This window comes from Dendrobates tinctorius, unplaced genomic scaffold (assembly GCF_039654945.1).
Source record: "Dendrobates tinctorius isolate UK_male_01 unplaced genomic scaffold, ASM3965494v1 ptg000151l, whole genome shotgun sequence".
NCBI classification, from domain to species: Eukaryota; Metazoa; Chordata; class Amphibia; order Anura; family Dendrobatidae; genus Dendrobates; species Dendrobates tinctorius.
The window spans coordinates 2,396,261-2,409,228 of record NW_027361818.1 but is presented as its reverse complement, the minus strand read 5'-3'; the positions used below and the strand labels follow the sequence as shown (position 1 = coordinate 2,409,228).

General features: G+C 41.5%; 1 protein-coding gene across 1 annotated transcript in view; it reads right to left on the bottom strand.

The window, feature by feature from the left end:
• Nucleotides 1–12,968, bottom strand: part of KCNAB3 (potassium voltage-gated channel subfamily A regulatory beta subunit 3) — a 98,163-nt gene that overhangs the window by 18,236 nt on the left and 66,959 nt on the right. Inside the window, exon 8 of the mRNA XM_073547019.1 lies at nt 7,110–7,196. Within this exon, the coding sequence (XP_073403120.1) occupies nt 7,110–7,196 (87 nt within the window). The remainder of the gene's footprint in view (nt 1–7,109; nt 7,197–12,968) is intronic.

Sequence of the window (12,968 nt, the reverse complement as noted above, 5' to 3'; positions counted from 1 at the left end):
TCATGGTTTTGTCTGCTCTACCTTGGCTAAACCTATTCCTATTTGTGCCATCGACTCAGCACCACTTGCACGGAGAAAACTGACACAAATTGTTCATAAAATAAGACTGAAGGTGGGGTCTTTGCATTATGAAATAATCTCTTGTTATGTCCTGCATCTCCACACCGAATGGTTCTGGGTTTGCCCCAGTTGCTGAAGCATAATCCAAATGTGGTTTGGAAAGCCAGAGAGATTCTAAAGTGGGGAGATTACTGTCATGGTTACTGCCTAATTGTTTCCCCTTCTGCAGTATCTACAGTATTTGCTGGCATTTTTGTCTGACTTTGAGGACCCTGCTCCAATTTTGGAGAAGGGAGTATGCGTCTTGGTCTTGTACCCTGACCTGGAGGGTGAGGTGTTGAAGGCTCAGGGGGACACTGCTGGCTCCTGCCCTTCCGGTAGGTTGTTTGTGCCATCTAATTTGTGCCTCAAAATAACTAGAGAACATCATGACTCTGTACTTGCTCATCACCCAGGTGGGTAAGGCAACCGCCGTCCTCCTTTTCCATCATTTTTGGTGGCTGGGGTTGCATCGGGATGTGGTTGAACAGGTGTCTGCTTGCAGTGTTTGCGCACATTCTAAAGTATCTCATACCCATCCATCTACTCCTGTTTCACCACTACCAGTTACTAACAAGGTCAGGGGAGCCAGGTATAAATGTATGATTGTCAGTAAACGTGTGCCAGGTCTGGACCTGAGTGTGAATGATTCAGTGTGGTTGTCTACCAGGAATTTCAGGATAAAGATTCCTTCCTGGAAGTCAGGACCTAGATTAATTTGTCCATATAGGATAACTGCCTTCATTGGTCCAGCAGTGTTTCATCTTGAGCTACCTCAGGCTCTTATGATCTACAAAGTTTTTCAGAGGTCTTGGCTCAAAAGATATGTGGAACCTCTTGAGCCCTCACCCCTACCACCGCCCCCAATAATGGTTGATGGAAACCTAAAGTTTCATATTTCGAGGATTGTAGATTCTCGCCTCCAACGTCGTTCCCTACAATACTTGGTGCATTGAAGGGGTTACAGTCCAGAGAAAGGATGTAGGTTTCTGCATCAGATGTGAATGCTCCCAGGCTGGTTCGTTTGTTCCACACCTCTTATCCTGAGAAACCTGGTCCTGAGTGTCCGGAGAACACTCGTAGAAGGGGGGTACTTTCATGGGTGTGTCAGAGACTTCAGAAGGTCTCAGCAGTTCACTTTGCAGACTTCGTCCTGGTCCTTCTGACTCTAGGACCCAGTGGCAGCCTTCCCCTGACTCTAGTTGACACACCTGAACCGGGGTATTTATAACTTCCAGATTGCTACTGGGAGTTGCCTGCAATATTTCCATTTCCCTGTTAAGGCTTGCAGCTATAGCAGTCGGCTTTCTTCTTGTTTGGTGTTTGGAGGACGTATGTATTTCTCTGAGTCTATTCAAGCTAAGTGTTCTCCTTGTTTCTGTTTCCCATCTGTCTTTAGTTATAGTGGGAATCGACCAGCATTTACCCGGTCCTTCCCTAAGCAGGGCTTACTGCTAGGGTCAGGCAGGGATTAGATAATCTGCTCAGCGATAGGTACAGAACGTATATACTAATGCTTAGGGCAGACAGGGTGATGTTAGATCTGTCGAGGGGTCTCCACTCCCCGCTTCCCTATTATTGGGCTCCCCTTATCCCTTTGTGTTGCACTTAGTCTTTCCTACACTGTGCATGACATGTTCTTTCCATTTGATGATAATGGATTTGATGGTACTCTTTATTATTATTATTATAATTATTATTATAGCACCATTTAAGCTACGTGAAAAGGGGTATACATAATAAATACACATTTATAATAAGTTATTTTGATGGTGGACTTCCTTTCACTAAGAATGTGACTTATGAAGGTAATTACTTGCACCAGAAATATTTAGGGGCTTCATCGCAAAGGGGTGAAAATACATATCCACATGCCAATTTTTAGTTATTTGATCCAATAATTTAATTTATGCTTATATTTTTCTCACTTCACTTCACCAACTTATACTATATTAGTGCTGATGCATCACACACAATTCAGATCGCAAAAATATTTAAACACAGGTTGTAATATAACAAAATAGGTAATAGGGCAAGGGGGTGAATCGGGGGCTTATCTATAGCATTACAGAATGCTGTAGATAAGCCCCTGATGGCGGTAGCCGCATTTTAGATATGAAAAAATAGGTGACAGATTCCCTCAAATCATAATTTCCTAACTCCCAGGCCATGAATGTTAGCTTCTATATGGTCATAATGCCCTCTTCTTGCATCAAGTTTCCATTTTGGAGACAGAATGTCAAACTTTTGAGGGGTTTCAGAAAATTATTGAAAGGATTAAAGGTGCACTATACATCTCCAGTAAAGACAAGGCTTTTGGCTTATACTATAAGCTAGAGATCCTTAGAAAATTTGAAATCCTCTCCTTTCCCTTTGATTCAATAGGGTCTAAAGCCTGTCTTACACATTCGATGACTGTCGGATGGTAGCCATCTCGGACGTCTTTCAGCCAAGTGTTCTCGCGGTCTCTGTGAAGAGCCATCAACAAATATCTCCCAATGGCTTATCTCCTGGAGAACAAATTGATCAGCAGTCCAAAATTGGACATGTCCAATCGACATCCGCCCACCATGAGTAGAGGTCTGGCCGTGACTTCCATACACATTGGAGTGTCGGTCGAGACGCATCGATATCGGTCAGTTGAGGCTAACATGAGTCTTTCTGAATGGGGAACTTAAAACAAGGGACTATGTCTAGGTGATATTTACTGCATTTTGAACAGTACTTGGAAGAATATATGGAACTACTCATGATATACGGTATAGATACAGAAATATAAATGATTGTCCTTCATTCATCCTTATTGATTTGTATGTAATAAAGAATACAGGCGCATAAATGGATTCTCAGTATTCTCCACTGGTCAGATCGTTCACACTGATGCACACACTATATTACAGGTTCTCCACACAAAGTTTGAGGGCTTTTAATTCAGTTCCAATGTATCTCCATCTGCAATTGGCCTCCACAGTTTCTATTCTAAACAGGCAGCAACACACTTGTCAAAGAAGAGTATTTCCGCACAATAGCATTGACTAACAGTCTGCTCTCCTCACTGCAGAGTGATCATATGTGCTGGAGCACAGCAGACCTGAGTGTGATTAACCGATAGCTTTCAGGACAGGCAGGGTTGCAGAAATGAGTCTCATGACAAACACTTCTAGTACTGTAGTTCACTTTTCAAATTCAAATAAGCTTTATTGGCAGATCCAAACAGCATTGTCAAAGCAGGTGTAGTGCTGCAAACTCTGCTGTACTGGTCCTCCCGTCCACACTGCTGAAGATGAAAGCTCGAAAACACACTCAGGTCTGCTGTGCTAACAGCACATGTAATCGCTCTGCGGTGAGGAGAACTGACTCTTAGGCTATATGCACACCTAGCGGAGCTCCCGCGGAAGTTACCGCAAGAATTCCAGAATTCCATTCCACGGGAAAATCGCATTTTAAATTCCCGCGATTTTCCCATGGAAAAACTAGCGATTTGCAAGCGTAATTAGCTTGCAGAATGCTAGCGTTTTCCAAGCGATCTGGAGCATCGCTTGGAGAACTGATTGACAGGTTGGTCACACTCGTCAAACATGGTGTTTGACAAGTGTGACCAACTTTTTACTATTGAGGCTGCCTATGCAGCCTCAATAGTAAAAGACAGGATGTTAAAAATAATGAAGAAAAAAAAAATCAGGTTATATTTAACTTCCGATGTCCCGCACAGCGTCCCCAGGCCTCCGCGATGCTCCGGCAGGTCCGTTCCCAGTGATGCATTGCGGCAATGACCTTTGATGACGTTGCAGTCTCACGGGACCACTACATTATCACGAGACAGCGACGTCAGCAAAGGTCATCGCAATGCATTACTGTGAACGGTGCCTGCCGCGTGTATATCGCTGAAGCCTGGGGACGCTGCGCGGGACATCGGAAGGTGAATAAAACCCGATTTTTTTTATTTTAATTCTATTTTTTACAGGGATATAGTACCCAGAGCCCGGTGGACTGTCTCCTCTCCTCCGGACCGTGGGTACCATCCGCAAATGTTCTGCTTACTTTTCGCATGGTGGGCACAGCCACATGCGGAAAGTAAGCAGAACAATGCATTCCTATGTGGGCGGAATCGCCGCGATTCCACAAAATAATGAGCATGCTGCGTATTTTTCCGCGATGCGATTCCGCCGCAGGAAAATCTGCAGCATTAGCACAGCATTGCGGAATCACATAGGATTGCATGGGATGCTGGTTTTTTGAGTTTTCGCTGCAAAATCGCGTGTTAAAAACCACCGCAAAAATGCAAAAAAAGCGCGACGTGTGAATGCAGCCTTATTAGGTCTCACACAAAGCTTGTTCTAAGCTATAGTGGGGGCAATGTGTTTTCCCTCATATGTGGATTACTGCTTATGATTGGCACAGCTGGAGCACTATGAGAGGAACAATACTAAATGTTGTGACACGACTCAACTCTGCAGAACTGCTCCTCCCTCCACATTTACTGCCAGAAATGAGAGCTGTAAGCTGTCGGATGATCACGGGAAGGTCTGCTGTACTCCAGCACATATCAGTGAGGAGAGCAGACTGTGCCATTATGTCTCATGCTGAACTTGTTCTAAGATATTGCGGGGGCGTGTTCTTTTTTTTCTCAGTGTATTGCTGGCAGCTTATGATTGGTAAGCATCAGAAAGAGGAAGAAGTATACGCCCCCAGTGAAATCTCTCTGGTAATGCCCACTTGGACTTAAAAAAAATAACTGTTTAGGTGCCAAATACATTGATCACTATGATTTCCATAACAGGCACAAAAAAAAAAGTTTTATTCTACTCTGCAGCACTTCTTGCACCATGTGTTCAATTCAACATGAAAATTTTGGTGAAAGTTCCTCTTTAACGAACTAATCATTGCACAAAATTTTCTTATAAATGCTTACGAGTACAAGAAACACTCAGATTTTTTTCTTCATACTGCCAGAGGACATCGAACTTCATCAAGGCATTGGTGATCTTAAAGGTCTATGCTCTATGTGGACCCTTTGTGGATAGCAACTGCTGGGAGTGGGAAAATGCTAGAGGGGCTTACTTACTTCCTCTATGGAGTTTTGGAATTGGGAACCGAGAATATCGACAACTACAGATAATGGAGGTGAAAAAGGATGTGGCGATGAAGAAAAAGTGGAGAGACAGAGTTTAATATAATATGGAGATCTGACAGGCTGAAGAAAGAATGGCCTAATACTCACGATATTTAATTTCTTAAATTCAGTTTCTGCTGATAGTGCTCATCCAATTTTTACTATTGAAACCTTGCCAGTTTAACAGCTACGTAATTCCTATTTAAAGGGAATCTGTCAGTAGGATCAACTCTCGTAAGCCATCTATATGGGCTTGTAGGTCTTGGAAAATTAAACAAAATGATATCTTTGTATCTGCGATCTGAGTTTTTGTTCCAGAGAAATCCACATGAGCTGTTAAGATCTGTAGGCTGGACATAGATCTCCCCGAGAATCTGCTTTCAGAGCTTATTTTGAGTTGAGCAAAAATGTTGGGAATTGGTCACCGAATCTGAATTTGCCATATTCGCACCATATTGGTACCCTATTTGTAACGCTTATGTTTTATGAACGGTTCTGCACATATTCGTTAATTTCTACTCCCATTGAGTCCAATGACATTAGGCTGTATTTGGCAAATATTATAAAAACAATATTCGCCGCCGATAGTAATTGGAACCGAATTTTGAAAAATTCTCTCAACTCTAATGTTAAGTCAAAGAGTGAGTTACTAATTTGAGACATGTAATGACTGACACTTTTCTCTCAATCACACACAGCTCTGCAGTGAAATCAGAACTAACACAGAACAGCATCTGCAACTACAGTTGTCCTTTCATAGTGCTTCAGGTTTCATCTAGCAGGCTGCAATTTTGGGATAGGGGTGTACAGCAGAGCGGACAGCACTGTGAGAAGACAACTGCAAATGCGCTTGTGTTTGTAATGAGACACAAGTTCAACTCTGCTGTACTGTGTTGGTTGGTTATAATCAGGCAGAGCTCTGTAGTAGAGGAGGCAGCTCTACGAGAGGACAACTGCTGCACAAATGTTTGTAATGAGACAAAGTTCACTTCTGCTGTGCTGTGTTGGTTGGTTATAATCAGGCAGAGCTCTGTAGTAGAGGAGGCAGCTCTATGAGAGGACAACTGCTGCGCAAATGTTTGTAATGAGACAAAGTTCACTTCTGCTGTGCTGTGTTGGTTGGTTATAATCAGGCAGAGCTCTGTAGTAGAGGAGGCAGCTCTACGAGAGGACAACTGCTGCGCAAATGTTTGTAATGAGACAAAGTTCACTTCTGCTGTGCTGTGTTGGTTGGTTATAATCAGGCAGAGCTCTGTAGTAGAGGAGGCAGCTCTACGAGAGGACAACTGCTGCGCAAATGTTTGTAATGAGACAAAGTTCACTTCTGCTGTGCTGTGTTGGTTGGTTATAATCAGGCAGAGCTCTGTAGTAGAGGAGGCAGCTCTACGAGAGGACAACTGCTGCTGCAAATGTCTGTAATGAGACAAAGTTCACTTCTGCTGTGCTGTGTTAGTTCTGATCTCACTGCAGAGCGGAGTGTGATTATGAAAGCAAAGTATCAGTCATTACTTGACTTACACTTGTAATGCCCCCTTTCATTTACTATAATCTCTGAAGGCACATTGTCATTCAGATCTATGTCCGGCCTATAGATCTTAACAGCTCGTTTACATGTAAGAAAAACATGGATTTCTATTAAATAAGACATTGTATTGCAGCTATCAAAGTATCATTTTATTCAACTTTCTATGACCTGCATGCCCATATAAACAGCATAGGGTTGATCCTACTCACAGATTTCCTTTAAAACCTGCCTGCATATTCCTAAATATTCCTTTAATCTGAAAATTTTCTTCAATATTATTGGATATAAGCATCAGAAATGTACTAAATGGCACAGAAGAAGGAAACATAGTAAAGAAGAAGAAAGGAGGAGGCAGAACAAAGATGAATGTACCTTCCATCGGGCTATTGGCATCCATACGATTCGCAAATACAATATCGACATATTCTAGCTGCAGCCGTTCTAGAGACCCCCGGAGACCTGGTGGGCAGTGAAGATCAATGTTTAGAAGGCAGAGACAGAAAAGAGCAATTTGAAACGACTAAATCAGCGGCGGCATTAGTAGAACAGTTTTCATTAAACGACACCCAATTAAAGATTCTTCTGTCATTGAGATTGGAGCTACGAAGACAAAATCCCCAAAGGACAGTCTCCTACTCTCATGCTTAAATGAGACATCAGGCTCAGGGAGGTCAAGATGGGAATTCCAGAGAGACCTAAGGAGCCAGTTAGCCCTTAAACTCCTCTCGATCCTACACATCCTTCAAACTCAAGTCCTATGGGCATGTTAGTTTCTCTCATAAAGTCAAGATACAAAAGAAATCCGTATGTTGGATCCCTATGACTGAGAGAAAGGGACCTGACCATCTGCAAAATGTCTTCTAAGGTGCCAACTAAACGTCCGAAGTTGGGCTCAACTATTTCTAATAAATGAGCAATGACTTACACGGGCCAATATGATTTTAAATCTAAAGCTGTTTTTTTTTTTCAGCACCATGGTTGATCTAGATGTTTGAGGCAAAGTTACGTTACTTTAAAAGCCCAGGTCCTAGACTCTAGAGGATAGCAGAAGCATTAATCACCACGTAGGAGTTACAATCTACAGATTCTTCACTGGAGCGCAAAACCTTCAATTCCTTGCAGCAACTGATACTTAGAAGAAGCACATCAATAAAATCAAGGTTTGGAAGACTCGAACCAGAAACCAAAAGATTCCAAGGTCTTATAGTTCACTGGCAAGCTTTCAAGGCCCCGTTACACGCTTCAATATCCCAGCGATCCCACAAATGATCCGACGTGCATGGGATCGCTGGGACATAGATGATCGCTGGTGAGCTGTCACATAGACAGCCCCTCCAGCAATCAGAACCAGCGAGCAAGCTGGTATCCAGGGAAAACAGTGGGTATCTAAGAGCCGCGCGGCTCTTAGTTACCCACTGTTTACCTTGGATACCCAATCAGGACCAGTGAGCACGCTTGTATCCAGGGTAAACAGCGAGTAACTAAGCACCGTGTGGCTCTTAGTTACCCACTGTTTACCTTGGATACCCAATCAGGACCAGTGAGCACGCTTGTATCCAGGGTAAACAGCGAGTAACTAAGCACCGTGTGGCTCTTAGTTACCCACTGTTTACCTTGGATACCTGATTAGGACCACTGAGCACGCTTGTATCCAGGGTAAACAGCGAGTAACTAAGCACCGTGTGGCTCTTAGTTACCCGCTGTTTACCCTGGATAACCGATCAGGACCAGTGAGCATGCTGGTATCCAGGGTAAACAGCGAGTAACTAAGCACCGTGCAGCTCTTAGTTACCCGCTGGTTACCCTGGATACCCGATCAGGACCAGTGAGCATGCTGGTATCCAGGGTAAACAGCGGGTAACTAAGCACCGTGCGGCTCTTAGTTACCCGCTGTTTACCCTGGATACCCGATCAGGACCAGTGAGCATGCTGGTATCCAGGGTAAACAGCGAGTAACTAAGCACCGTGCGGCTCTTAGTTACCCGCTGTTTACCTTGGATACCCGATCAGGACCAGTGAGCACGCTGGTATCCAGGGTAAGCAGCGGGTATCTAAGAGCCGCACGGTGCTTAGTTACCCGCTGTTTACCCTGGATACCAGCTCCCAGCGTCTGCTGTATGGCGCTGGGAGCTCGCTGATCGTTAGTCTCTCACTGTCACACACAGCGATGTGTGCTGCCCAACGACAGATTTATGGCCCAGACCATTAGGCAACAATTAACGATCAGCCAACTAATCGTTGATCGTTGCTACGTGTCACACGCAACAATGTCGTTTCGACATCGCTGCAACGTCACCAGACTGGTGACGTTGCAACGATATCGTTCACAATATCATTGCGTGTAATGGGGCCTTTAGTTTCATGAATGGTCATGAACCTATCTTGGATTCCCATCAATGTAATCTTTTGACAAGTCTCATGGAATGCACTGAAATATATACATCATGGACAGGAAAAATGTCAGAGGACATCAAGTTCAGATACATTCAAGCAAACCACCCAAACTTATTAGTTTGTATCACAAAGAAAACCACCATCCATATAACCCTACATTTCATTGCAAGAGAAATTTCTAACTGGCTGGGGCATTTCTTGGAAAAATCATAGAATGATAGAATGTTAGAGTTGGAAGGTACCTCCAGGGTAATTGCGTCCAACCCCCTGCTCAATGCAGGATTCACTAAACCATCTCAGACAGATGTCTGTCCAGCCTCTGTTTGAAGACTTCCATTGAAGGAGAACTTACCACCTCTCGTGGCAGCCTGTTCCACTCATTGACCACCCTCCCCTTATAGACAAATAGGTAAATTGCCAGAAATACTGGGAAGAGCAACATTTTAAATGTTGTCATCTCATGATTATCCAACCACTCTAATATTATTTTAGCTGTCTTTACCATCCAGGTAGGGTTATTTACTTAATTACTGCCTACCTCAATAGAGTCAGATATGCTGACCCTCGGTGTATCCGATAGCGTTGTACAACTGATTTATGTTCCATATGTCCCTCCCATCAAATATCTGTAGGAACACTGTTCTCTTTACTCCGGGAGGAGCTTTCTCCAGATCTCACTATTATCTCCTGAGTTAAGCACTTTTTTATGAGCTGCTATTAGAAGATGGTGAAGTGAATTGATAATTGCACATTCACGGTTCATAAAATTGCTTGTCACTTTTCCTGCTGATTCAGTCATTGTCCTACTAAATTAACTAATTATATTAAAATGCTTCTTTCCTGTGCCAGAATACACTTTCGTCAAACTTAGGGATGGTTTTGGGCAAACTGACAAATGCCCCTGGTTCCTGTTTGTCTCCAAGTGGAGAGCGCCAAAACATCCTAATTCACTGTCAGAATAAGACAGAAATATTCATTAGGTCGGGGTCACACTTACGAGAAACTCGCACAAATCTCGCATATCAATACCCGGCAGCCTGCTGCCGGCACTCAGGACCGGAGCGTTCAGCTGCATAGAAATACATGTAGCCGCACACTCCGGTCCCGAGTGCCGGGTATTGAGATGCAAGACTCATGCGAGTTTCTCGCAAGTGTGACCCCGGCTTTACAAAGACCATCAGCCTGCAAAAGGCTTCCTCTCTCCTGGTCTTTACTTGTATTTAAATTGTTAGTATATTACAAAATGAAAGATTTATTTGGCAAATTTATGCTAGTATCATTTAAGAAATATAATATTCTCCTTAACAGACAAAAAATTATTTTAAAACACTGTTTCTATGTGAAAGAATATAATACCACTATCAATGTCTCCAGCCTGCCTGCGGTTTCCTGCATCTCAGTTGCCTGTCTGTGGTTTCCTGGACATCTTCTGCTTCCCTGCATTTTCCAGTATCCCACATATTTGTATGCTGCCTGCCTCACCCATTTGATGTACAGACACCCATGACCCAGGTGCCCACCCAGACCTTGGGCTTGGAGGATCCAACTCACCTGGTGAGCCTCACATACTACAGGGTGGGCCATTTATATGGATACACCTAAATAAAATGGGAATGGTTGGTGATATCACCTGTTTGTGGCAGGGAGTATATGGAAGAGGGGAGAATATAACCACTATAATAATACTCCCTTTGAACAAGAATATAACTACTATAATACTGCCCCTATGTACAAGAATATAACTACTATAATACTGCTCCCTATGTATAAGAATATAACAATAATACTGCCATCTATGTACAAGAATATAACTACTATAATACTGCCCCTATGTACAAGAATATAACTACTATAATACTGCCCCATATGCACAAGAATATAACTACTATAATACTGCCCCATATGCACAAGAATATAACTGCTATAATACTGCCCCTATGTACAAGAATATAACTACTATAATACTGCCCCATATGCACAAGAATATAACTGCTATAATACTGCCCCATATGTACAAGAATATAACTACTATAATACTGCCCCTATGTACAAGAATATAACTGCTATAATACTGCCCCATATGTACAAGAATATAACTACTATAATACTGCCCCCTATGTACAAGAATATAACTGCTATAATACTGCCCCATATGTACAAGAATATAACTACTATAATACTGCCCCCTATGTACAAGAATATAACTACTATAATACTGCTCCTATGTACAAGAATATAACTACTATAACACTGCCCCCAATGTACAAGAATAAAACTACTATAATACTGCCCCTATGTACAAGAATATAGCTACTATAATACTGCCCCTATGTACAAGAATATAACTGCTATAATACTGCCCCATATGTACAAGAATATAACTACTATAATACTGCCCCCTATGTACAAGAATATAACTACTATAATACTGCTCCTATGTACAAGAATATAACTACTATAACACTGCCCCCAATGTACAAGAATATAACTACTATAATACTGCCCCTATGTACAAGAATATAGCTACTATAATACTGCCCCTATGTATAAGAATATAACTGCTATAATACTGCCACCTATGTACAAGAATATAACTACTATAATACTGCCCCTATGTACAAGAATATAACTGCCATAATACTGCCCCATATGTACAAGAATATAACTACTATAATACTGCTCCTATGTACAAGAAAATAACTACTATAATACTGCCCCCTAAGTACAAGAATATAACTACTATAATACTGCCCCTATGTACAAGAATATAACGACTATAATACTGCTCCCTATGTATAAGAATATAACAACAATAATACTGCCACCTATGTACAAGAATATAACTACTATAATACTGCCCCTATGTACAAGAATATAACTGCTATAATACTGCCCCATATGTACAAGAATAAAACTACTATAATACTGCTCCTATGTACAAGAATATAACTACTATAACACTGCCCCCTATGTACAAGAATATAACTACTATAATACTGCCCCTATGTACAAGAATATAGCTACTATAAGACTGCCCCTAAGTACAAGAATATAACTACTATAATACTGCCCCTATGTACAAGAATATAACTACTATAATACTGCTCCCTATGTATAAGAATATAACAACTATAATACTGCCACCTATGTACAAGAATATAACTACTATAATACTGCCCCTATGTACAAGAATATAACTGCTATAATACTGCCCCATATGTACAAGAATATAGCTACTATAAGACTGCCCCTAAGTACAAGAATATAACTACTATAATACTGCTCTCTATGTACAAGAATATAACTACTATAATACTGCCCCCTATGTACAAAAATATAACTACTATAATACTGCTCTTATGTACAAGAATATAACTGCTATAATACTACTCCTATTTACAAGAATATAACTACTAAAATCCTGCCCCTATGTACAAGAATATAACTGGTATAATACTACTCCTATGTACAAGATTACAACTACTATAATACTGCCCCTATATACAAGAATATAACTACTATAATACTGCTCCTATGTACAAGAATATAACTACAATAATACTGCCACTATGTACAAGAATATAACTACTATAATACTGCACCTATGTGCAAGAATATAACTACTATAATACTACCGCTATGTACAAGAATATAACTACTATAATACTGCCCCTATGTACAAGAATATAACTTCTATAATACTACCCCTATGTACAAGAATATAACTACTATAATACTGCCCCCTATATACAAGAATATAGCTACGATAATACTGCTCCCTATGTACAAGAATATAATTACTATAATACTGCTCCCTATATACAAGATTATAACTAC